At 37.7% G+C, this 23,620-nt stretch overlaps 1 protein-coding gene across 3 annotated transcripts in view; it reads left to right on the forward strand.

Annotated features, from left to right (window-relative positions):
- The window catches only part of ADAMTS3 (ADAM metallopeptidase with thrombospondin type 1 motif 3), a 278,667-nt gene that overhangs the window by 135,573 nt on the left and 119,474 nt on the right, over positions 1-23,620 (forward strand). For all 3 annotated transcript variants that reach the window (XM_086407617.1, XM_086407616.1, XM_086407618.1), the window contains one exon: positions 8,743-8,899. In XM_086407617.1, coding sequence (XP_086263743.1) covers positions 8,743-8,899 — 157 coding nt within the window. The remainder of the gene's footprint in view (positions 1-8,742; positions 8,900-23,620) is intronic.

The raw sequence follows: 23,620 nt of genomic DNA on the forward strand, positions 1-23,620 counted from the left end.
GGAAGTAACGTTTAAACTGTGATCTTAGTGCATCCGTACTCAGTTGTGTCCAACTCTTTGTGACCCCCATGGACTGTAGCCTGCCAGGCTCCTCTGTCCATGAAATTTTCCAGGCAAAAATACTAGAGTGGGTTGCCATTTTTGATTCCAAAGGATCTTCCTCACCCAGGGATCAAACTCATGTTTCTTGCATCACCTGCCTTTAAACTGAGCAGCCCACCAGGCTCCCCCATCCCTGGGATTCTCCAGGCAAGAATACTGGAGTGGGTTGCCATTTCCTTCTCCAATGCATGAAAGTGAAAAGTGAAAGTGAAGTCGCTCAGTCGTGTCCAACTCTTAGTGACCCCATGGACTGCAGCCCACCAGGCTCCTCCATCCATGGGATTTTCCAGGCAAGATGATCCAGCAATCCCACTGCTGGGCATACACACTGAGGAAACCAGAAGGGAAAGAGACACGTGTACCCCAATGTTCATCGCAGCACTGTTTATAATAGCCAGGACATGGAAGCAACCTAGATGCCCATCAGCAGATGAATGGATAAGAAAGCTGTGGTACATATACACAATGGAGTATTACTCAGCCATTAAAAAGAATTCATTTGAATCAGTTCTAAATAGAAGGATGAAACTGGAGCCTATTATACAGAGTGTAGTAAGCCAGAAAGAAAAACACCAATACAGTATACTAACACATATATATGGAATTTAGAAAGATGGTAACAATAACCCTGTATACGAGACAGCAAAAGAGACACTGATGTATAGAACAGTCTTATGGACTCTGTGGGAGAGGGAGAGGGTGGGAAGATTTGGGAGAATGGCATTGAAACATGTATACTATCATGTATGAAACGAGTCGCCAGTCCAGGTTCGATGCACAATACTGGATGCTTGGGGCTGGTGCACTGGGACGACCCAGAGGGATGGTATGGGGAGGGAAGAGGGAGGAGGGTTCAGGATGGGGAACACATGTATACCTGTGGCAGATTCATTTCGATATTTGGCAAAACCAATACAATATTGTTAAGTTTAAAAATAAAATAAAATTAAAAAACAAACAAACAAACAAAAAAAATAAACTGAGACCTGGAGAATAAAACACAGCCAGCTAAGGGAAGTGTAGCATGGCAGGAGAGGAACATTCTAAATAGAACCAACAACGTTTCAAAGGTCTGAGGCCATAAAGAAGGTGGGAATATCAAAAGAAAAGCGACACTGAACACAGGCCCCTCAGGCTGGGGCACTGGAAGTACGGGGACAGGGGCAGTTCTTGGGGGTCGACAGGCAGGGCTGGGGTGATACAGGCCTTGAAGCAGTGTGGTTTTAAATGCAATGGGAAGCAACTGAAGTGTTTCAAGCGAAGGAGTGACATGATCTTATCTGAGTTTGAGATGGCCACTTGTTCATCAAATACATTGTCTTTCCTCCCTCGGCACACAGCCAGATTCTGTTTCCTGACTTTCTTTGCAATTGGCTGTGAGCCAGCCATGCGACTGTATCCTGCCCGTGGAAGTAAGTGGTACCGCTGACATGACCAGGGCTAACTCAGAAAAATCTTCCCTGTGGGCTTCCTCCTGCTGTTCCCCCTTCTGACTGGGCAAACATGGCAGCCCGTATTGAAATGGCAGAACCACCGTCAGTCTGGACACCCACATGGCTTGTGGAGCGGAACCCCCGCCTGGCTGACCTAGAAATATTCTGAGCTTCTATCTGAGCAGGAAAGCAGCACCTGATGTTTTGAGCCCTTACATAGTCTGTCCATTTGTTATCACATTCTAGCTTGTCTAAAATAATACCATAATTTGAAATAGTAATTTTTGGCTGCTGTACTATGTGGAAAAGTGAGACAGTGTGAACAGTAACAATGGCCAAAGTGAAATTCCCATAGGCATTAGGGAGATTTCAGCTGAAATAGATTTTGGGTGGAGAATCAAGAGCTCCATTGACAGTTGGCTTGTGCAGTAGGCTTGTGGGCAAAGAATCTCCCTAATTTGACTTTCAACTGCCGTTATCATTTACTGTCTGGACTTTTCATAATATACATCACTGAATACCTTTAGGCATATATTTCATTTATTTGGCTAGATTGCCCTCAACTGGAGGGTAGGTGAACCATGTCTTTGAGAATTTTTATTTTACTAAGGTATCCGGTACAGTGCTTTAGATAAGACTTTTTTTTTTTCCATTTAACTTTGCTTACATGATGAATAAAAGGGTAGGCTCTCACTAAATGGGAAGGAAATCCAAAAAAGAGGGGATGTATGTATTTGCATAGCTGATTCACTTTGCTATAGAGCAGAAACTAACACAACATTGTAAAGCAACTATATTCTAATGAAAAAAATTTTTTAAAGAAGGCAGGCTCTCAGATTTCCTGTCCTTGGAGTTGTCAGAGGTTTTGTGATCCAGCTTTTGCCTTGCCAGTGACTCTGCCTCAACCTCATTTAAATTTTCATTGTCTTCTAAGGGGGAGGATTAGATGTTTTAAATTTTACCTGTGACCTAGTGGAGAAAGTAACATCATGGGGCGTGAGATTTGAACATTTCCAATAGAAGGTATGTAGAAATGATTTTTAATGGTATGCGGGCTAATCCTACCTGCTTTCCCCATGGCTTTCAAGTGTCCCCAGTAGTCATTGCCCATTGCTAAGAGGTTGCTGGCTGCTTCAGTGACCACTGTGTCCACTTAGGTTTAGGCACAACAGGAGGCAATTTCTGTAATCCAAATGAGCAATGATGAGGTCTGTAACTAAGGAAGTGGCAGTGTAAATAGATGAGAAAAGAATGGAACCATGTGACTGAATGGATTTAGGGCCAAAAAAAAAAAAAAAAAAGACTTGAATGAAGATGAATACTGATAAACTTCAGTCTGTAGACTTTGGTATACAACAGACCTGTGTTTCCGTAATAAAGCCAGTTAACACTGCCTCCCATCAACAGGTGGCATTAGGAATGAGGCTGGACATTTCAGCCTTGGATGTAGTCCTGTTAGTTAACTTTTTATATGTTTACTATGTTTATGCTTAGTTTGCATGTGTTTTATGAACATTACCCCTGGTGGCTCAGATGGGAAAGAGTCTGCCCACAATGTAAGAGACCTGAGTTCCATCCCCAGGTTGGAAAGATCCCCTGGAGAAAGAAATGGCAACCCACTCCAGTATTCTTGCCTGGAAAATCCCATGGACAGAGGAGCCTGGCAGACTATACTCCATAGGGTGGCAAAGAGTCAGACACAACTGAGTGACTTCACTTTCACTATCTATGAATACTATTAACCCATCAAAAAAGTGATTTCAAAATTACTGAGAAAAAGAGATTTAAGAATATGACATTAATGCTAAAGAGATTAAAACAAAAATTGAAAAGCATGAGAAAGATGTTGGAAATTGTGTTTGTAGAGGAGATGAATCCATTAACAAGAGGAACAACTCGGAAAGGTCAAGATCTAATCAGGCCGCTTGTGAAAAAAAGCATTTTTTCAGTACAGCCCTAGGGGAAAAGTAATTGACCAGATGAGGAAACAACCCCGGATATTGGAGTTGTGTCTGGAAGATAACATTACTACTGAATGCCCACTAGCTCAATGTTCTTTGTAGTGAAAGGGTAGAAGTTTTTTCAAGAGGGTAAAACTAACCACTGTGGAAAAGCTGTAGTGATATTTCCTTGTAAGACAAGGTAACATAAAGTCAAAGGCTGTTTGGATGTGCACAGTAGTTAGGGGGATGTAGAGATGGCACGTGAAGACACCAGAGCTTCTGAGAATGCCCTCTGAGGCTTACACAGAGGGAGCGGGGGTGAGACCATATCTAGGAGGAGAAGACAGAACAGAAAATGGGGACAGATGTGGATGCAACAGAAAAGCAATAGTAATAGGCATATTTGCTGAAAACAGATGCTATGAGGCAAGGTTTACCTACATTTCATGTCTGTGCTGCTTGACACAGAGCAGTAGAGCCATTAGACCAGCAGTTAGAAGTGGTTGGAATCATCCCCCCTTCCCCTTGCCTATATTCCATGAGAGTGAGTGACCTCACGTTTGTAAATAAAGAAGAAGAGCCTCAGAAGAAGAAGATGACTTAGATCTGATAAATATTTTCAAATAATTACAATTCCACACTAATACATTATTTTTTCAACTTTGTTTTCAAATGTACTGCTATTTAAATTAATATTCCATATTAGTGCATATAATATTAATTTAATATTAATTATATTAGTCTGTGAAATGTTAGATTTTATTAGACTGATTATATTCTTTGTAGCCAAAGATGGAGAAGCTCTATACAGTCATCAAATCAAGACCAAAAGTTGACTGTGGCTCAGATCATGAACTCCTTATTGCAAAATTTAGACTTAAATTGAAAAGAGTAGGGAAAACCACTAGGCCATTCAGGTATGATCTAAATTAAATCCCTTATGATTATACAATGAAAGTGACAAATAGATACAAGGGATTAGATATGATAGAGTGCCTGAAGAACTATGGACAGAGGTTCACAACATTGTACAGGAGGTGGTGATCAAAACCATCCCCAAGAAAAAAAAATGAAAAAAAGGTGAAATGGTTGTGTTAGTGGGCCTTACAAACAGCTGAGAAAAAAAGAGAAGGGAAAGGCAAAGGAGAAAAGGGAAGATATACCCATCTGAATGCAGAGTCCCAAAGAATAGCAAGGAGAGATAAGAAAGCTTTCCTCAGTCATCAGTGCAAAGAAATAGAGGAAAACGACAGAATGGGAAGGACTGGACGGAGGAGCCTGGTGGGATGCAGTCCATGGGGTCGCTAAGAGTCGGACACGACTGAGCGACTTCACTTTCAGTTTTCACTTTCATGCATTGGAGAAGGAAATGGCAACCCGCTCCAGTGTTCTTGCCTGGAGAATCCCAGGGACAGGGAAGCCTGGTGGGCTGCCATCTATGGGGTCGCACAGAGTTGAACACGACTGAAGCGACTTAGCAGCAGCAGCAGCAGCAGCAGCAGAGATCTCTTCAAGAAAATTAGAGATAACAAAGGACATTTCGTGCAAAGATGGGCACAATAAAGGGCAAAAATGGTGTGGACCTAACAGAAGCAGAGGATGTTAAGAAGAGGTGACAAGAATACACAGAAGAACTATACAAAAGAGATCTTAATGACCCAGATAACCATGATGGTGTGATCACTCACCTAGAGCCAGACATCCTGGAATGTGAAGTCAAGTGGGCCTTAGGAAGAATCACTACAAACAAAGCTAGTGGAGGTGATGGAATTCCAGCTGATCTGTTTCAAATCCTAAAAGATGATGCTGTGAAAGTGCTGCACTCAATATGCCAGCAAATTTGGAAAACTCAGCAGTGGCCACAGGCATGGAAAAGGTCAATTTTCATTCCAATCCCAAACAAAGGCAATGCCAAAGGATATTCAAACTACCATACGATCACACTCATCTCACATGCTAGGAAAGTAATGCTTAAAATTCTCCAAGCTAGGTTTCAACAGTACATGAATGAAGAATTCCAGATGTTCAAGCTGGATTTAGAAAAGGCAGAGGAACCAGAGATCAAATTGCCAACATCTGTTGGATCATAGAAAAAGCAAGGGAATTCCAGACAAACATCTACTTCAGCTTCACTGATGACTAAAGCCTTTCACTCTGTGAATCACAACAAACTAGAAGATTCTTAAAGAGATGGGAATGCCAGAGCACCTTACCCGCCTCCTGAGAAACTTGTATGCAGGTCAAAAAGCAACAGTTAGAACCATATAAGGATCAATGGACTGGTTCTAAATTGGGAAAGGAGTACATCAAGGCTGTATATTATCACCCTGCTTATTTAACTTATATGCAGAGTTTATTATGCAAAATGCCCAGCTGGGTGAAGCACAAGCTGGAATCAGGTTTGCCAGGAGAACTATCAATAACCTTAGATATGCAGATGACATCATCCTTATGACAGAAAGTGAAGAGGAACTAAAGAGCCTATTGGTTAAAGTGAAAGGGGAGAGTGTAAAAGCTGGCTTAAAATTCAACATTCAAAAAACTTAGATAATGGAATCCGGTCCCTTCACTTCATGGCAAATAGATGGGGAAACAATGAAAAGAGTGACAGACTTTATTTTCTTGGGCTCCAAAATCACTGCAGATCATGACTGCTGCCATGAAATTAAAAGATATTTGCTCCTTGGAAGAAAAGCTATGGCAACCATAGACAGCATATTAGAAAGCAGAAACATCATTTTTCCAGCAAAGGTCCGTTTAGTCAAAGCTGTGGTTTTTCCAGTAGTCATGTATGGATGTGAGAGTTGGACCATATAGAAGGCTGAGCACTGAAGTATTAATTGACGCTTTTGAACTGTGATATTGAAGACTCTGGAGAGTCCCTTGGACTGCAAAGAGATCAAACCAATCAGTCCTGAAAGAATTAAATCCTGAATATTCATTTAAAGGACTGACGCTGAAGCTGAAGCTCCAGTGCTTTGGCCACCTGATGCAAAGAGCGGACTCATTAGAAAAGACCCTGAATCTGGGAAAGATTGAAGGCGGGAGGAGAAGGGGATGACAGCATGAGATTGTTGGAAGGCATTACTGACTTAATGGACATGAGTTTGAGCACTCTCTGGGAGATGGTGAAGGACAGGAAAGTCTGGCGTTCTGCAGTCCATGGGATTGCCAAGGGTGGGGAGCTAATGAGTGACGGAACAACAACATTAGTGTATGTGGGACTTGCCTCATGGCTGAGCCATAAAGAATCCGCCTGCCAATGCAGGAGCCGTGGGTTTGATCCCTGGGTTAGGAAGATCCTCTGGAGAGGGAAATGGTAACCCACTCCAGTATTCTTGCCTGGGAAATCCTATGGACAGAGGAGCTTGGCAGTCTACAAAGTCACAAAAAAGTCAGACATGACTTAGAGACTAAAACAACAAAATAACAATTAGTGTATGACCTTTACAGTAGGAATATGAGCTGTAGCTATTTGAATGTAATGTGGACTCAATACTTAATGAAGAATAAATTTCAGACAAACTATCATTTCTCTTCAACTATAGTAGTGAATAGTGTAGTCCTGGTGTTTTCTAAGAAAATCAAAGATGAAACAGTCATAAAAACACCAGTGAGGTGAAAGGAAGGAACTGAATATCAGATAACCTTTTCATTCAAAAGGATGAAGCTGGAGAAGGAATGAAATATGTAAAATCATGAAATTAGATTAATATGGGCAAAATTTGAGCTAGTTCTTCAAATTAATAAATGTTAGAAATATAGAGTTTCCAATGAAACTGAGGTGAATTAAGGACAGAAGTAACTTTATGTATGGAGTGCTCCATGGAACTCATTCTTCTCATACCATGGTGATATGATGGGAAGATATAAATGGGTTACAAAAATACTTAGCAGCAGTGGACAACAGCCCCACAGTGGGTTACTATGGGAAATCAGAGATTTTTCTTGAATTTATGTCCCTGTACGTTTTTTTAGAGATAAAATGCTAAGTAGAATACATAAATGTGCTTCATCTATAGACCGATGAAATTATATAGATTGTATGATTTTCTTATTCTTACCCTATGTAAAGCTCTTATTTTGCCTTATGTGCGTGTGTGCTAAGTCACTTCAGTCGTGTCAGACTCTTTGTGACCCTATGGACTATAGCCCAACAGGCTCCTGTGCCCATGGGATTTTCCAGGCAAGAATACTGGAGTAGGTTGCCATGCACTCCTTCAGAGATCTTCCCTACCCACGGTTCAGACCACATCTCTTCTGTCTCCTGCATTGGCAGGTGGGTTCTTTACCAGTAGTGCCACCTGGGAAGTCCATTTTACCTTATGTCAGGAAAGAACAAATTAACAAGATGCTGCCAGTCAGGCTGTCTCGCCCCACACTCTCACGCCATCTAGCCCCATGTTCTATGAACAGTGACTTTGCAGTGTTATGTAACGGCTGAGATCACATAGCACTACACATGCACCTCACGAGGTACTCACTTGGCCATGGGCTACTTTGTGTAGTATGCCTGTTATGAACTTCACCATGAGAGCCCTGGCTGCTGCTGCATCAGGACTACACTGGAGTGACCCATGGTTAGGTTATATGGGGTTATGTTTTGGCTACATTATGGTTATGTTATGGCTGCTGCTATGGCTGCTTCTCTCCTGCCTGCTTCATCAGCCAGGAGAGAGGCTGTGTTATGGCTGCCGTGCCAGCCAGGAGAAAATAAATGTGTCTGCAGTTCCTACTGTTCCTTGAGTCTTCATCCAGCCTCTGATTTCCTGCATTGCCTACCCTGGGTTCAGCAAACAGTGTGAACAGCAAGACAATTGGTGTCACAAACAGGATCAACAACACCTAGGAATATTTTATTCCTACCATATATGAATTTCTACCTTTGAATGACTGATATTTATAGCTTAACCATTTTAATCTGGTGGCTCAGATGGTAAAGAGTCTGCCTGCAATGCAGGAGACATAGGTTCGATCCCTGAGTTGGGAAGACCCCCTAGAGAAGGGAATGGCAACCCACTCCAGTACTCTTGCCTGGAGAATCCCCTGGACAGAGGAGCCTGGTGGACTACAGTCCTTGGAGTTGCAAAGAGTTGGACACAACTGAACAACTAACAGTAACTAGCCAGTTTGAATTTGTAACCAAAAGTGGAAAGAAAGTTCATTAGTTTTCAAAAATTGTATTCTTGCCATTTAAAACACTAATTGTAAGCTAGAGATAATAGATATTTCTTTTAACGTAACACATTTTATGTTTTCTCTAGGCTGGAATGATAAAAAGTGATAATGATGAGTATTTCATTGAACCCTTGGAAAGAGGTAAGCAGATGGAGGAAGAAAAAGGAAGGATTCATGTTGTCTACAAGAGATCAGCAGTAGAACGGGCTCCCATAGACATGTCCCAAGACTTCCACTACAGAGGTAGGCATCTTTGACAAGCCTCAATAGTTAACTGTGGTTCTAAGATAATGATGAAAACAACTCTCCCATCAGTTAAGAGAATGTGATAGTCATGTGCCTTTATATAATGTGGAAGAAGCAAAAGAAGCTTATATTTATAAGTTATAACATATGGCTTGCCAATTTTTAAATGCATAAGAGAAATACATATTACAGGTATTATTTTACTTCAAGGCATCATTCTCCCAATTTGTTATTTTTTATTTCTTTTAAATTTTCACATTAAAATGAACTTTTCTCTAGCTTGGGTTAAAATTTCAAAGTGTGTCTTTCAGGATAATCTAAATTATGCATTATTAATATTATTTTAAAACTTTTAAAATGAGATATATTGACACAGCAAAGAATTGTATTTTGTTTGAAGCCCAGTGTGATAGATAACATTTGGAAATAAGAATGCTCTTTGATTTCGCCTGTTTTGCAAAACTTTTTACAATGTAAAAGTGACAATTAGTTGAGTGATTCTGTCAAATTTTATTTTAAGGTAGGCTAGGCCACTAAAGTCAAGTGAATTATTGCCTGTCAAGGTTTTCTGTTTATTTTTTTTTTAATGGGATTGGAAAGTAACTTGGTATTAAAGAAATGCTTTTATAAGTTTGGTATTGAAATTCCCTTTATGGAAAATAAAAGAATAATAGGAATATGTTTTTTAACCAAATCTCAAAAAGCCTGTACAATTGACCCTTGAACAGCACTGGAGTTGGAGTATCAATCCTCCTTGCCCTTGAAAATCCACATATGATTTATAGCCTCATCCCTTACATTTGGGTCCTCTGTATCTGAGGTTCCCTATCCTCAGATTCAACCAACTCTGGATTCAACCAACTAGGAATCAGTGGATCATGCAATATGGTAGTATTTACTGTAGGAAAAAAATCCACTTAGAAGTCGACCCAGGTAGTTCAAACCCCTGTTGTTCAAGGGTCAACTGTATTTTCTTTTGTAAGGCCAACTTTCTAAATTAAAGGCAATGGAAATTTCCCCTAGGGAAATGTCAGGGATACAGATAATCTTCTTAAGTTAGAAGCCATCTGTCTTCTAGATTAATGATGTCTTCTGAGAGTTGTTGCCTAGTTATTAGTCTGAGGATCAGATGCCACCATCTTCCTTTTACATGTGGTATTAATTGAAATAGTACCATTTAAAATGCATTTAAAATTAACATTGCCTGAAAATTTTTTGAGAAATTTCTGATTTGAAACAATAGGTCTGTGTTAACAGATGCAGTGCTATGAAATGTGTATCTATCCCAGGGGGTCACTGTAGTATAATAGAAGGAAATACACTCTGCAGTTAGAGAGACATAATAATGATAATAAGTAATAATAATAATGTGAGTAACAGCTCTACAACATAAGTTGTTAGATTAGTAGTTAACATTTTGGAGCCTCAGTTTCTTTATCTGTGAATAGAGATCAGAAATATATATCACACGGTTGTAATAAGTATTAGAAATATCATACACAGATTGCTGAGTGTAACCCTCAGCAATAATAGGTCCTGAATCAATGTTAGCTGTGGTTATTGTTATTAATTATTGATATTAATTATTTTGTGCAAAAGTTTACATAATAGGAGTTTTATTAAAGTTGAATAGTCAGACATTGCTTTCTCACATGTTGTGAATGCATTACCATTAATTCTCATTTATAAATATCTTCATGCTTTAGAAATGTTAATCTAAATCAAAAGATGGTGATATCAAAAGATAGATAGTAGGATACAGTGCTTTTTCTATAATCCTGATTGTTGTATGTTAAAAGTAATATCTTTTTTGAAGCAACAAACATCTTTTAGACAAGCATAGCCCCACAGACTATAGAATGGTCTTGGAGGACTGGAAACCAGATTAGCCTCTACGACTGTCCTCTGCTCCATCTATCATACTGTAGTTTCACCAAACTGTACCCTGTTCCTCCATTGCAGTCTCTGAAGATATCTATTTCTATAAATAGCACCCTTTGGTGCTTTCCAATAGTCTGATATCTATAGGGGAAGAGAGATTATTTTTTTCTTGAAATAATAAAATTGTAAGAAATATTACATTTAATACCTATTGTATTTTTGGATGTTAAATTAGACAAAATAATTCAGGAGTCAAGGTATATACATTTAAAAGAATTGGATATAATTAATTTGGGACATTATTTTAGGAGACCATTAAAAATATAAATTCCAGTAGCATCAGTATCAGTATAATCAGATTATGTGAAGAATTTTTAAGAAGACAGACTCTGAAAACAGTTTTCCAATTGCAAATAGAGGATTCAGGTCAGTTCAGTTGGTCAGTTATGTCCGACCCCTTGTGACCCCATGAATCACACAGCACGCCAGGCCTCCCTGTCCTTCACCAACTCCCAGAGTTCACTCAAACTCATGTCTGTTGAGTCAGTGAAGCCATCCAGCCATCTCACCCTCTGTCCCCTTCTCCTCCTGCCCCCAATCCCTCCCAGCATCAGGGTCTTTTCCAATGAGTCAACTCTTCAAATAGAGGATTACTTTATAGTAAAAAGTAAGCCACAACCTAGGGTAATATATTTTGGAAAGGTTTTCAACTGTCAATGGGTCAAAGCAAAAGGGGTTCCTTTGTTAACTCTCAGTTACCTTAAAACTGGAACCAAAATAGAGCCATTCAGTTCTCTTAGAACATTCCATGATAAACCTTAGTATGAACTTCACAATTTTTATTTTCTTATTTATGTAGTTCCGATTGAACTGAGTTGCTGGTGCTATCAATTTACCTCTTTTGGAGAGTCTTAAATTGTAACGATATATTTTAAAAATGTAAATATCTTCCTAGGGTAAATAGAGATTCAAATTTAGAACCTGAAATACCGACTATAATATTTAAATTATTCTTTTAATTTCTTGGTTTCAGGATTGAGAGCCAAGATTTTTCATGGACTAAATACTTTCCAAGTGAAAATTAAGAATATATTTTTATAATTCATTCCATCATTCTGAAATTTAAAATTAAACAGGTTCCAGAATTATAAAGATATATTGGTTTATAAATGAAAACTATAGTATGATATAAAATATTAATTTGGGGGGTCAATATAGGATGTTGTTTTAGGAGATATAAGGTCTCTCTTCAATGAGTTATAGGAAGAGGAATAAAATATATAAGATAAGCCTTCCTCAGAAAGAAATGTATTTGAGGGCCACAGTCTTCATAAATTTCTCTAATAGGTTAATATAAACACTCATCAGGAGGGGTTTGGATCATAAGCAAGGCACTTCTATCCCTTTACAGCTTCATCAGTGGGGCCCTTGTAAATAAATGCTCTGCTGTTATTTTGCTAGTCATCACACATTGCCTGGCCACATTTCTTGCTTTGTCAGTTTAGCAGTTCAGAAATGCCATTCATTTGAGGTCTGTAATTTATTGCAAGTGTTCTGCTGCTGCTGCTGCTAAGTCGCTTCAGTCGTGTCTGACTCTGTGCGACCCCATAGACAGCAGCCCACCAGGCTCCCCCGTCCCTGGGATTCTCCAGGCAAGAACACTGGAGTGGGTTGCCATTTCCTTATCCAGTGCATGAAAGTGAAAAGTGAAAGTGAAGTCGCTCATTCGTGTCCGACCCTCAGCGACCCCATGGACTGCGGCCTACCAGGTTCCTCTGTCCATGGGATTTTCCAGGCAAGTGTTCTAAGTTAAAACCAATTATGACATGAACTAGGTGAGGAGTAGTGACTTGGAAAGAAGGAGCCAGACTGGGTTGAGATTGAAGTAAAATAGATGGGGTTATTTGATAGAGTAGTTGTTGGGGTAGAGAGAGAGGAAGAGTGATCATGGATGACTCAGAATCCTAATCTGGAAGACTATAGAGAATTCTGTTTCCAGAATTCAGGTATTTCAAATGAGAAGTTGGAATAGACTTGGTGAAGAATGACAAGTGAGAATAATTTTGGATACATTAACTTTGAAGATCCATTGGGACAGTAAGTGCTCTAAAAAATTCATAGTATATTTTCAAAATCATGTCCCAACCTCAGTGCATGACTGTTATATACCTGTTGCAGTGGGGATGGGTAGAAGTGATCTTGGGAGTCAGGTAGCAGATACTGGCTCACGGTTGCTTAGAATGGCTCTGCTTGCCTTTTACTCTTTCATTCCTAACTCCATATCAGTGAGAATCAGAAATTGAACATCGCACAACTTTGGGAACCCATGAAAGATCTTTGCTACCTATCACTATAGGAAAGAAGATTATGTTCTTAAAAACAAACAAAAAAAGAAAAAAAAAAAGTTTGGTTCTACCATACTCAAGAGCCCTAAGGTATTCCACTTGACTGAAAGCAAACATCTATTTTGATTCCTTATCTTTAAAAATATTTACCTAGGTTTCCATTAAAAGTCACAGCTTTGAACCTGTTGAGATGATAGATTATATAGTACAATTCAACAACAACATCAGCAAATCCTCCGTCATTCTCATATATTGCACAGATTTTCTTTCCTTGACCCTTAAAGAGGTTATATTGTTTTTGAAATGTGGAAAAATATAAATATCTGTTTAAAAATATATTGAACTTGAACTTATAAAGTCACAAATACAGTGCTCTGTTCTAGAATTATTCTTTCAAGAATAAGACCTAAAACATATTTGGCAATATAAATAATATTTTCCAGTACAGAACTGGCAGGTGTTCACAACACATACCACACCCAGGTTCTGGCAAAGAATACCATCCTTTTCATTAAAGGACAAATATAAACTTGGCATGCTACGATAAAGAAAATTGTCTACTTCATCATGGGGGAGAGTTGAAGTTACTTCTTTTCTGATTTCTGTTTTGGGAGTATGGGAATTACATCCATTTTTGGCATCTTTAGTTTGGACAAAATTGTTTTATATATTACTGATTTGAATTTTACTTGGTAAAAACATGGCTAATAAACTCTTAAAGGGTCATAAAATTCACCACCACTGTTTAAATTAGTCATCAGTCTAAACCCAGATAAAAAGGAAAATACATGTCTGATCATCTCTGAAGAATGTCTACATTGTCATCAATAAGTAGTTTGTTTTAGGTAGTCTATTTTTCTGGGGGTGGGGTAGACTGTACTTGTATGACATCATTCAGCTTCTCATAATTTTTTTTCTTAATCTCTAGGCCCTTAGGCTTCTCCCCTCAAATTACAAACTATTCATTCACCAGAAGCTTTGTGTTAAAGTAATTTTTGTAATTACTTCCTACCAGTGGGAAACAAGGAATAGTAAGCCTTTATCTCCCAGCTTCCTTTCAGGATTTTCATTTTCCTGCATGAACCCAAGTGCTTGTGTTGCTGGTGTGGTTGTCATGGTGCTGTGAAGGAGTGTCTTTGTCCCAGGTGGGAAACATGTACAAGTCAGAAATGATTTGGGAGTTGCTCCTGGTTGCCAGGGAATGGAACTATGAAACAAGAACTAGAATAATGGGAAGACTATTCCTTATTTTAGTGACACTAGGAACTTCCTAGGCACAGAGTCCTTCCTTGATCTGTAGACACATCAGTAGGTGCTGTAATCCTTTGTATTTGGAAGTTCTCATGACCTATGCCCTAATCAAGGAGAAACTTTGGTGGGCATTGTAACCCACCCCCCAAAAAAAAAAAATCAAATGAGAATTTAATTTTCACAGATGTTTTCTTATGAATGAAGCAAGAAAGATAATATTACTAAATCATTAAGTTCTGTCAATAGCAAATATTCTTTTAGGTAGATGTTAAATGATAAAATTTTCACAGCTGCATAGTTTAGTCTATAATATAATTTAAGGGTCAGCTATTTGTCAAAGCTACTCCCATTGGCTTCACATAGAAATACTAATGACATTTATGGGATTCCTTTTCAGGTTGGTTTTTTTTATATTTCATAATCTAGGTATTTATAATAATTATTGACAAAAGGAGGCAATTGGAGATTGAATTATTATATAAAGTAATCAGGAAGCAGAGTGAAGATTAAAGGAGCTTTCAGATGTGAAACATGAAAGATAATACTTTATTTCCCTTATTAACATGTCTTACTGGGCCTATTCTATCTCTTCATGAATAGGTACAATGAAAGGAGTGTTTATATAGACCAGGCTTAAAGTGCACAAAATATTAGTCTGTATTTTTTCTAATAAAGTATTGAATATGGAAATGCACAACTTGTGTTGAGAATTCAAAGTTGCTGGATTACTATCAAAATTTTTGATAAGAGACATTGATTCAAAAATTTTTTTTTTGTCTATTTGTTTGGTTTTCTTCTCATCTTTCACAACTATTATAACCACTTATCTGCTGTTCCACATTAACTTGTTCTTTTGGTTTTGTGCTATTTGTTCATTATTTCAGGACTCTGATTAATAATACCAAGCATCCTAAGATTTTGTGTATATTCTTGTCCAAAGGATAGTCTTTAAGTGTTTTTTAGATGCTACCTGAGTATAAGCCAATACTCAAGGCTTATATCTCTTGTGTGATTTATAGATTTATGTGTGGTTTTTGAATGTTAAGAATCAAGTCTGTGTGGGACTAAACCTTTTTACATTCTAAGTTCAATCATCTGCTTCAGCATGGCAGGTTTTGTTTTCACATTTTTAGTTTTATCAGGTCTTACCTTGCATACTCAGGGGAGAAAAGCAATGTTTAAACCCTTTTTGGTGAGACAAATGAGTGATAAAAGCAGACTCTTTTTATGTCCTGTGCTCTGTACTGGTAAAATGTCATTAAACAGCCTTTAGGTAACAAGAAATTAGGATATTAGGACAGCTTTTAAATATCTCCATTTCCCGTTTTGGATGATGTATGCAGATAAAGGCAATATAGGAATTTTATGCAAATAAACATTGCCCCTTCTCATTCTGTGATGCTGGGGTTGGCTTTTGAATCCAGTAGGAAGTCCAGAGGAAATCAGCGCAGGGTGTAGTAGATGCACCTTCCAATTTATGTTTAAAGGGGGTACAATTAATTTAATCAAGTTAGATACATTGATTTTGTCTCTTCAACACCTTTCTCTTATCTGTGATGATCCAACATTTGAAAAGTCAGAGGAAGTATTTGTAGTTGTTATAGGGGTTGCTATCATTTGAGTTCCTCTGGGCATTTTAAAAACACTGTCACTCCCTACTTCTCTTCCACTTAAATTTATGGAAGACATATTCTAACATCCTGTTATTTCAGACTTCTACAAATTATTAATGAACTTTCATGATATACATAGGAATTATTTTTGTAGACTTGAGATCTATAAGCTTTGATGTTGGACAAAATCATTATTATATGAACCACCCGAATTTTTATTCTTAAGTAAAGTCCCAACTTTTTTGGATTTTTCGTCTTTCCTAGTTATAAGGCCCAGTTATAATGAGACTCAGAGGTCAACTCATAGCATCCAGTAGCACCTCACTCCACTCTATTTCTCCTCTTGTGACCTTATGACAACTTTGATAAAGTAACTCAAATAATCTGAATTAAATTCAAGTTTTGTATTCTGAATAGAAATTAAGGAACTGGGAAGTCAACAGTTTAAGTAGTAGGAATTATGAAATTGGACCTTCCTTTTATTAATAGAATGATGACTTTGTAGCACATATTGGAGGGAAAAGAAGAAAAAGGAAAGCAGAGATATTCCAAATGCAGAATGCATCATGTTTTGATTTTGTACAGAAGTTTTAGATGTTAACTGGTATGTGGGCTGCTTTGGCTGGCTGAGTGGGCCTCACTGGACTGATATTCCTGGTCTGCCTGGCCACTGTGAGACCTACTGGCATTCAACGCTGGGCTTTCTCAGTCGGACTCCATCTGCTCTCAGGGATGCAGCAGACCACCCACCCTCAGCTCTGACTAGGACTAATGTTTCCCCAGCCCATGTGATCTGCCCACAGCTTCTGTGTGGGAGCACATCATGGTGGTTCAGCAGTCCTTTATGACAGGAATCTCAGATCGTGCTATTTTTCAGTTCAGTTCAGTTTGCTCAGTTGTGTCTGACTTTTTGCAACCCACAGACTATGGCATGCCAAGCTTCCCTGTCTGTCACCAACTCCCAGGGCTTGCTCAAACTGAAGTCCATCGAGTTGGTGCTGGCATTCTTACAGCATAGGAACCAAGGGGTGTCATGGCTTCCTTGGCTACAACTGGATCTATGTGCTAGGAAGTTAAGTGTTCTTCCAATGTCCCCAGAGTAGAGTGGGAGAACAGGCTTTGGCCCTTGGAGGTCCTCAGAGATCTGTGTGTTTTAGTGCTGTGCCCCTTCTTTTGAGATTTTGCCTTGAAGGGAACTGGGAAGAAATCAGAATCACTGTATCCTCTCCATAAGCAGTCCAGAATCAGAATGGCCAAGCTTGCCTTTTTATTCCTGTAATTAAATATTTTTTCCTCACTGCTCTAGCCTCATGATTAAGACTAATGATGACCAGGACTTTCTCTCATAGGAGGAAAACATAAAAACAAAACAAAAAAACCCTCTGTATTGTGGTCTCCAGGCCTAGCATTGATATGTTACATGAGAGCTATGAAGAATTAGAAAAGTAATTCTTTTTTAACCTACAGATCTCTTTATTTTGAAAAACCTTATTTGAACTGCAGAAGTTGAATATCAAGTCTTTATATTCTTGGTGCAACAATCCTAGTGTCTAACAGCCACTTTCCTTTCCTTTCCCAGTCTTCCAGCTAGAGTTTGGGGGTCATTAGCAGGTTATCTATGCATGAAGGCAGAGAAGAATAATATATTCTTAAAATATCATTGCCATGTCACAGATTACTCTACTTCTGGGGTTCACATTGTTGTAGTTGCAAAAACCATATATATCAAAGGGTTGTTGAAAGGGCTTTTGTTAGAATCCTGTCTCCTCTGACTATATACATGTAATTTGGCATGAAGAATAATAAGATGTCAAGTACAAAATAGCAAAAAAAAAAAAAAAAACAGGATTAAAGTGGAATTGATGTCAGAAAAAATAAATATTATCTTTATAACCCAAGCATACCTTACCTCATGACTTGTAATCTAAAATTAATCACAGATACAGTTTGGACATCCTGAGTCATCAGGAGAACCTTGGAATTTTCAGTTTTCCAGTGTCTTTATATATAAATTTGGAATCTTAACTCTTGCTTGATAGTTTTCTTTTTCTAACTAATATCTGAAAATATGGAATTTTATCTCAAATTCTATACTTGTGATCAAAAGAAGATATCAAATTTATTCTCCTTATGAATATAGAGTCCTGATGTTTTCTTTCTGATATGATTAAAACAAGAAGTGACTTTTATGCATATTAGAGAACAGTAGCATAAATATAGTCCTCAGAAGCCCAGTTACTTACTTTTGCAGATTTTTCTAACTTTTGGTCCAGAGATAGAATAATGGTGTTGAAAGTGACAGAAGTACCATGTCCAGCCATCCTTCAGTACAAATAGGGAGGTCATCTGTTTTAGTCTTCTTCAGTTCTTGGCAATAACAAAGGAAAAATGAATAAGAACAGTCGTGAAGGCAGTCCCTTACCTTCGGTCCCCAGCTCCAGTAACTATAGCTTAAAAAGAACAACTTAAATGTGATAGACAGCAGAAAAACTAATGGGAGGGGGGAACTGTAAGTGCTCAGTATTTAATCCATTGAGAATACCCCTTATATTTTCATGAATAAAGACAAAATATAAGTGGTTATTTTAGAAAACATATTTTGATATAAGAACATGTTGCATTAAGATGGGATCACACACATTCTCTGTTCCACCCCTTTGCACACATACTTTAACCCCACCTTAATGGCCATTCCTTTGAAAGGTATTTCATAGCCAAAGGAATACAGTCCAACTGTGTTAAATTTCTTAGAGTAAAGTTAGCCAAGGATATCCTGTAAAAACAGACTCAAGCATTTGAATATGATCTCGTGGGCCAGTTTTAAAATTAGATCTTCAAACTGGGTCTTTAGAACACTAAAGAAATCTGAAAATCTAAGCAGTGACTTTTTTTGATACAAGAGTACTAACATGTATCTTTTCAACATTTTTTACTATTTCCTATCTCACAGAGAAAGGGGGGAAAGCTCACATTTTTTCAGCTAGTTCATTAGAAAACTAAAGTATTTATCAGAGATAGAATAGGTGTCTACAGCTTATGCCTTCACAGAGTATGCAGACACAATGTATAATTGTTAATGGTGAGTTTTAGGCTAACATGTATTTATTATAAGTACTTAACATATGCTTTCCCGTAGAGTATAATATACTTCTATAAGTAAGTAAATGTTAGTTGCTCAGTCCTGTCCAATTCTTTGGGACCCCATGACCCCCTGCCAGGCTCCTTTGTCCATGGAATTCTCCAGGCAAGAATACTGGAGTGGGTGGCCATTCCTTTCTCCAGGGGATCTTCTCGACCCAGGAATGGAACCTGGATCTCCTGCATTGCAGGCAGATTATTTACCATCAAAGCCACCAGGGAAACCCATACTTCCAAGATTGATAAAGATACATATCAAGATTGATTTTTTAAAATGAAATTAAACTAATCAGTTACAAAATTAGCTTTTTAATAACTGATCTAGGAAGCATGTTCAGTGACTTTAGAGATACCAGTGAAGGCTGAAGTGCTTGAGGGACTTCAGGCTGATAGTGAAGGATGCCTGGAAGTGATGACTGGGAAAAAAGGAAGACAATCCTAAGGAACCAAGACAAAGGTTTAGGTAGAGACATGATAGTGATGATGTGATGTTGACATTATTATTAATAACTAAAAGTAGAAAACACACATATATGAATCATGTTACCTCAAGGATTTTTTTTTTGGTTGGTTTGTTTTTTATGTAATAACTAATTCAACCAGATTGATTCAGTGTCCTAGCTGCTATTGATTGGCAAACATATTTTTTCTTTAGTATAGTTTTAGCCCAAAGGCTTCCCAGTAATTGGCTTTGTGTTAACATTAAAAATTTTTAAGTAACATGCCCAACAGAATGTCTTATATTATCCCTGACCCCTACTTAATCTCTGAGCAGAGTGTTCAGGGATAGGGCAGAGATAAGGGTTCTCTGTTACATGCATTGCTTAGTTTTAAAATTATTATACAGAAAAATAATTTTAAAATTTTAATTGTGGAATAACTATAAACAGACCCTGATGCTGGAAAAGATTGAACACAAAAGGGGAAGGGGATAGCAGAGGATGAGATAGTTAGATAGCATCACTGACTCAACGGACATGAATTTGAGCAAACTCTGGGAGACCATGAAAGACAGGGAGACCTGGCGTGCTGCAATCCATGGGGTCACAAATAGCTGGACGTGACTTAGTGACTGAACAACAACAACACACCCAAACTCAGTGTGCTTCAAAAGTAATGTTACATGTTCATCTTTATTAGAAGTAAAAAGACATTTTTGTGCCTAGCTAGATGTAACTTTGGAAGAAATATCTAATGTAGTTAAATAAGCTTCCTTATTGTGTCACTTGTTTGTTATTACTCTTTTTTGGAATATATTCTTGTCACCTCTATTTAGTGTTTATTATCCAGCTTGAAGGTCATTTTTTAATGAAAGTGTTATTTTTTCCCCTGAAATTTCATAGTTCTTAAAAGTTCATTTGTACACTTTGCCATATACCATCTTATAATATGAATTTTTTCCTTAATTTATTGAGATCTGTTTTTCAGCTCCTGGTATTTCATTTATTTTCAAAATAAATAACACAACTTTTTATTGATACACTATGCTGCTCCATTTTGATTTTTACTTCTCTTTACCTCCCTGTGGCCTTAGACTCCCCCTTTGGGTTTCATGACTAGCGTCTTACTTGGATTTCTTTCTTAAGCCTCCTTCCTTTATAATTTTTCCTCTTCCCATCCTTTTCACACAAGTCTCCTTCTTCTTTCTCATGTCTTATACCGTTAGTGATCTTTGGGAGAATTGCATGGTCGTGTATATCATCTAGATTCCTCTTGAACTCCAAGACTGTATATTCAACAACTTTTTAGCCACCTGCACTTAGATTTCCCACGAAGACCTTTAACTCAATATGGCCAACATTGAACTTGTCTTTAACCATCAACCAGTTCCTAAACTGCTCCTTGATTCTCATATTAGATTTTAGTCTTAGTGAATGGTACTGGTATCCACCCAGTTAATCCTTCTGATTTCCATATCCTTTATCTAGTTGGCAGCAAGACCGGCAAGTTATCTACCCAGAAAGCTCTCAAGATAGCCCCTTCAGTCTCCAATTTTCTACTTCTGTTCAGAACCTAATAGTTTTCTGTTTTGAGTACTGCAGCAGTCCCTTGACTGTTCTCCAGTTCTAAACCCAGGTCACTCTAGTCCATTTTGAGATGTTACCAAATGTTGTGGATCATGTATCTACACCATGTTAGTGTGTGTGTTTGCATAGACACAAATGTATTATTATAGTTTATATATTACAGAATATGTGTAACATATATGACGTTCTCAGGGGTAGAAATTAAAAAGAATATAACAGAGATAACTTTGATAGAAGTGCTATTTTTTCTCCATATTCCAGTACATATTTTTATATATCTCTGTGATGTAAGTACACTGGTATCCTGCTTTGGAGATTGCTGCTTTTGATGGAAAATTTAGTAACCTTTCTGAACTGAAATACTTATAATATCACTATGTAGTCTAAACCTTTTAATTTTGGGGTAATTTTCTTTCCCCATTCATTATTGGATAGAATATAACCATTTTAGCATTGTCCTCAGGCAGCACCTGGAATCTATTCACCTATTTTTTCTCTCTTACTGTCATTAGTGACACCCATTTCCCACTATACACTGTTTACTTTGAACTTTACTGAACTCTGAATTCCATAAACATACATTTTCCCCCACTCTACTTTCTTGTTTGTCCTTAGATATGATAGACCACATATCTCTTTCTTTTAAGATATTGGAATGTGTCTATATCAGGTTTAACCACTAGACCATCTTTTTGAGAAGAGAATAAATGTCCGCCTTCAGTTTTGTAGAATCTGAAAGGTAGATAATTTTTATCTCATATATGAGACTCAATGAAATGAGATAATTAACTTCAGCTTCTAGCACACATGGTTTGACTATTTTAATTCATATATTACCTTATTTTCATCTAATCTCATCCAACAAACTCTTGAGAAGAAAGATTAAAATTTTATTTGAATTTTAAAGATTAAAAGCCTCAAGTTTCTTATGTATAATAATTTAAGGGAGGTCAATTTTTTCTTAACTGGCATTGTATGTGATTGAGATAGGGCCTACCATTAACACATATCAGAGGGGGAAAGTAGAAAATACTTTGAGAAAATGTTCAGTCTCTTAAAAAAGTCATTGTTCTCCAGATACTTCCAAGAAATATCTGAACAGAATTTTTTTCTAAAGAAATTGTACTCTGATAAAGAAGACATTCTTAATCTGCAAGGACATCAATAGGTCTAACAGCTTCTTGAATTTATTTTCTATATTCATAATATATATTTCTATATTCATGTTTGTGTTGTCCCTTCTCTCCCAGAGAGGTTTCATACCTTGCAAAGGATTTTCAATAGGGTCCATTATTTTAAAATTGGTGGTATGGAAACTGTTCTCAAACTGTTTTAATTCTCTTTGAGTAACTCGATATGCTCTTCCAAGCTATTTATATACATATATTCAGAACTAACAGGGTGAGAAGTGGGTCTTCCTTATAAAATGACTATGTTGCCTAACACTTTGGACTTTTAGTATGAGAATATTAATTGAATAATATACTTATCCCTCAGTAAAAAATGTAATCTTTTTTGCCCTTTTAAATGTACTCTAGTCTAGTAGTACCTTCTGGCTAAAGATAAAAATGATATGTTTCAGTGGGAGGGAAACGTATTGCAGTATGCTTCCTTTTCAATAATGCAGAAGATAAAGATATGGCACCCCTTCCAACACATAGGATACATTTGTATTTGAAGAAATACAGGAAATGTGTGCCATGAAAATGATAATGCTTCGGATGAAAAGATCTTCATTATCTCAACCAACAGTGGTCTTCAGAAGCAATGACATCATTGTTGCTTCACTGACTTCAGAATTCAGGAAAGAGCCCGAAGCCGCAGAACTCAGGCAGCCTCTTTGTCAGACGAGGTGCAGAAAAGAAGACACAAAGAGCCTCCCTTTGAATCATGGCAGGCTTTGCGACTCCTTTCTTGGCTCTTTGTGAAAGCACATGACTGGGCTTGTAGAAGATTAACCCCCTTAACATTTCTGTAAAAAAATTAAACAGATGCAAAGCAGCTCCATCACTTTTTTCCTCTCTGTTGTGAATTCAACGTTATGGTGGGCAGTGAATTATTTTGAATTCCCTCAGAGAGGCCAGAGCAGTCAATGGGGACTGGTGAATGAGGGCCTTCTGAAGGGCTCAGTTGTGGGTTTTCTTGGGCTTTCACTGTTCTTTTTAGCATTATTCCTCTGAAAGAGTTCCCTCGAAGAGTGGGGTCAGTCTAGAGACCTTTATAGTGCTTGAAGTAATCCACCCTCTAATCTGTTCCTTCCTGTGGGAAAATCAGTGGAAAAAAAAAAAAAGAGGGCAAGCCAGTATTTACATCCAGATATGGACTGTTTAGACTGTTTGCTTTTAATTTAGTACTGTTCTTTGCATGAAAATAGCTTGATTTCAACTTCAGTTCTTTAATAAAGAAAAAAAATTCCAAAAATTCAGTCATGGATTACTGACTTCACTTTCACTTTCACTTTCA

This window comes from Bos grunniens, chromosome 6 (assembly GCF_055505025.1).
Source record: "Bos grunniens cultivar Pamir isolate PY7600 chromosome 6, Bosgru_T2T1.0, whole genome shotgun sequence".
NCBI classification, from domain to species: Eukaryota; Metazoa; Chordata; class Mammalia; order Artiodactyla; family Bovidae; genus Bos; species Bos grunniens.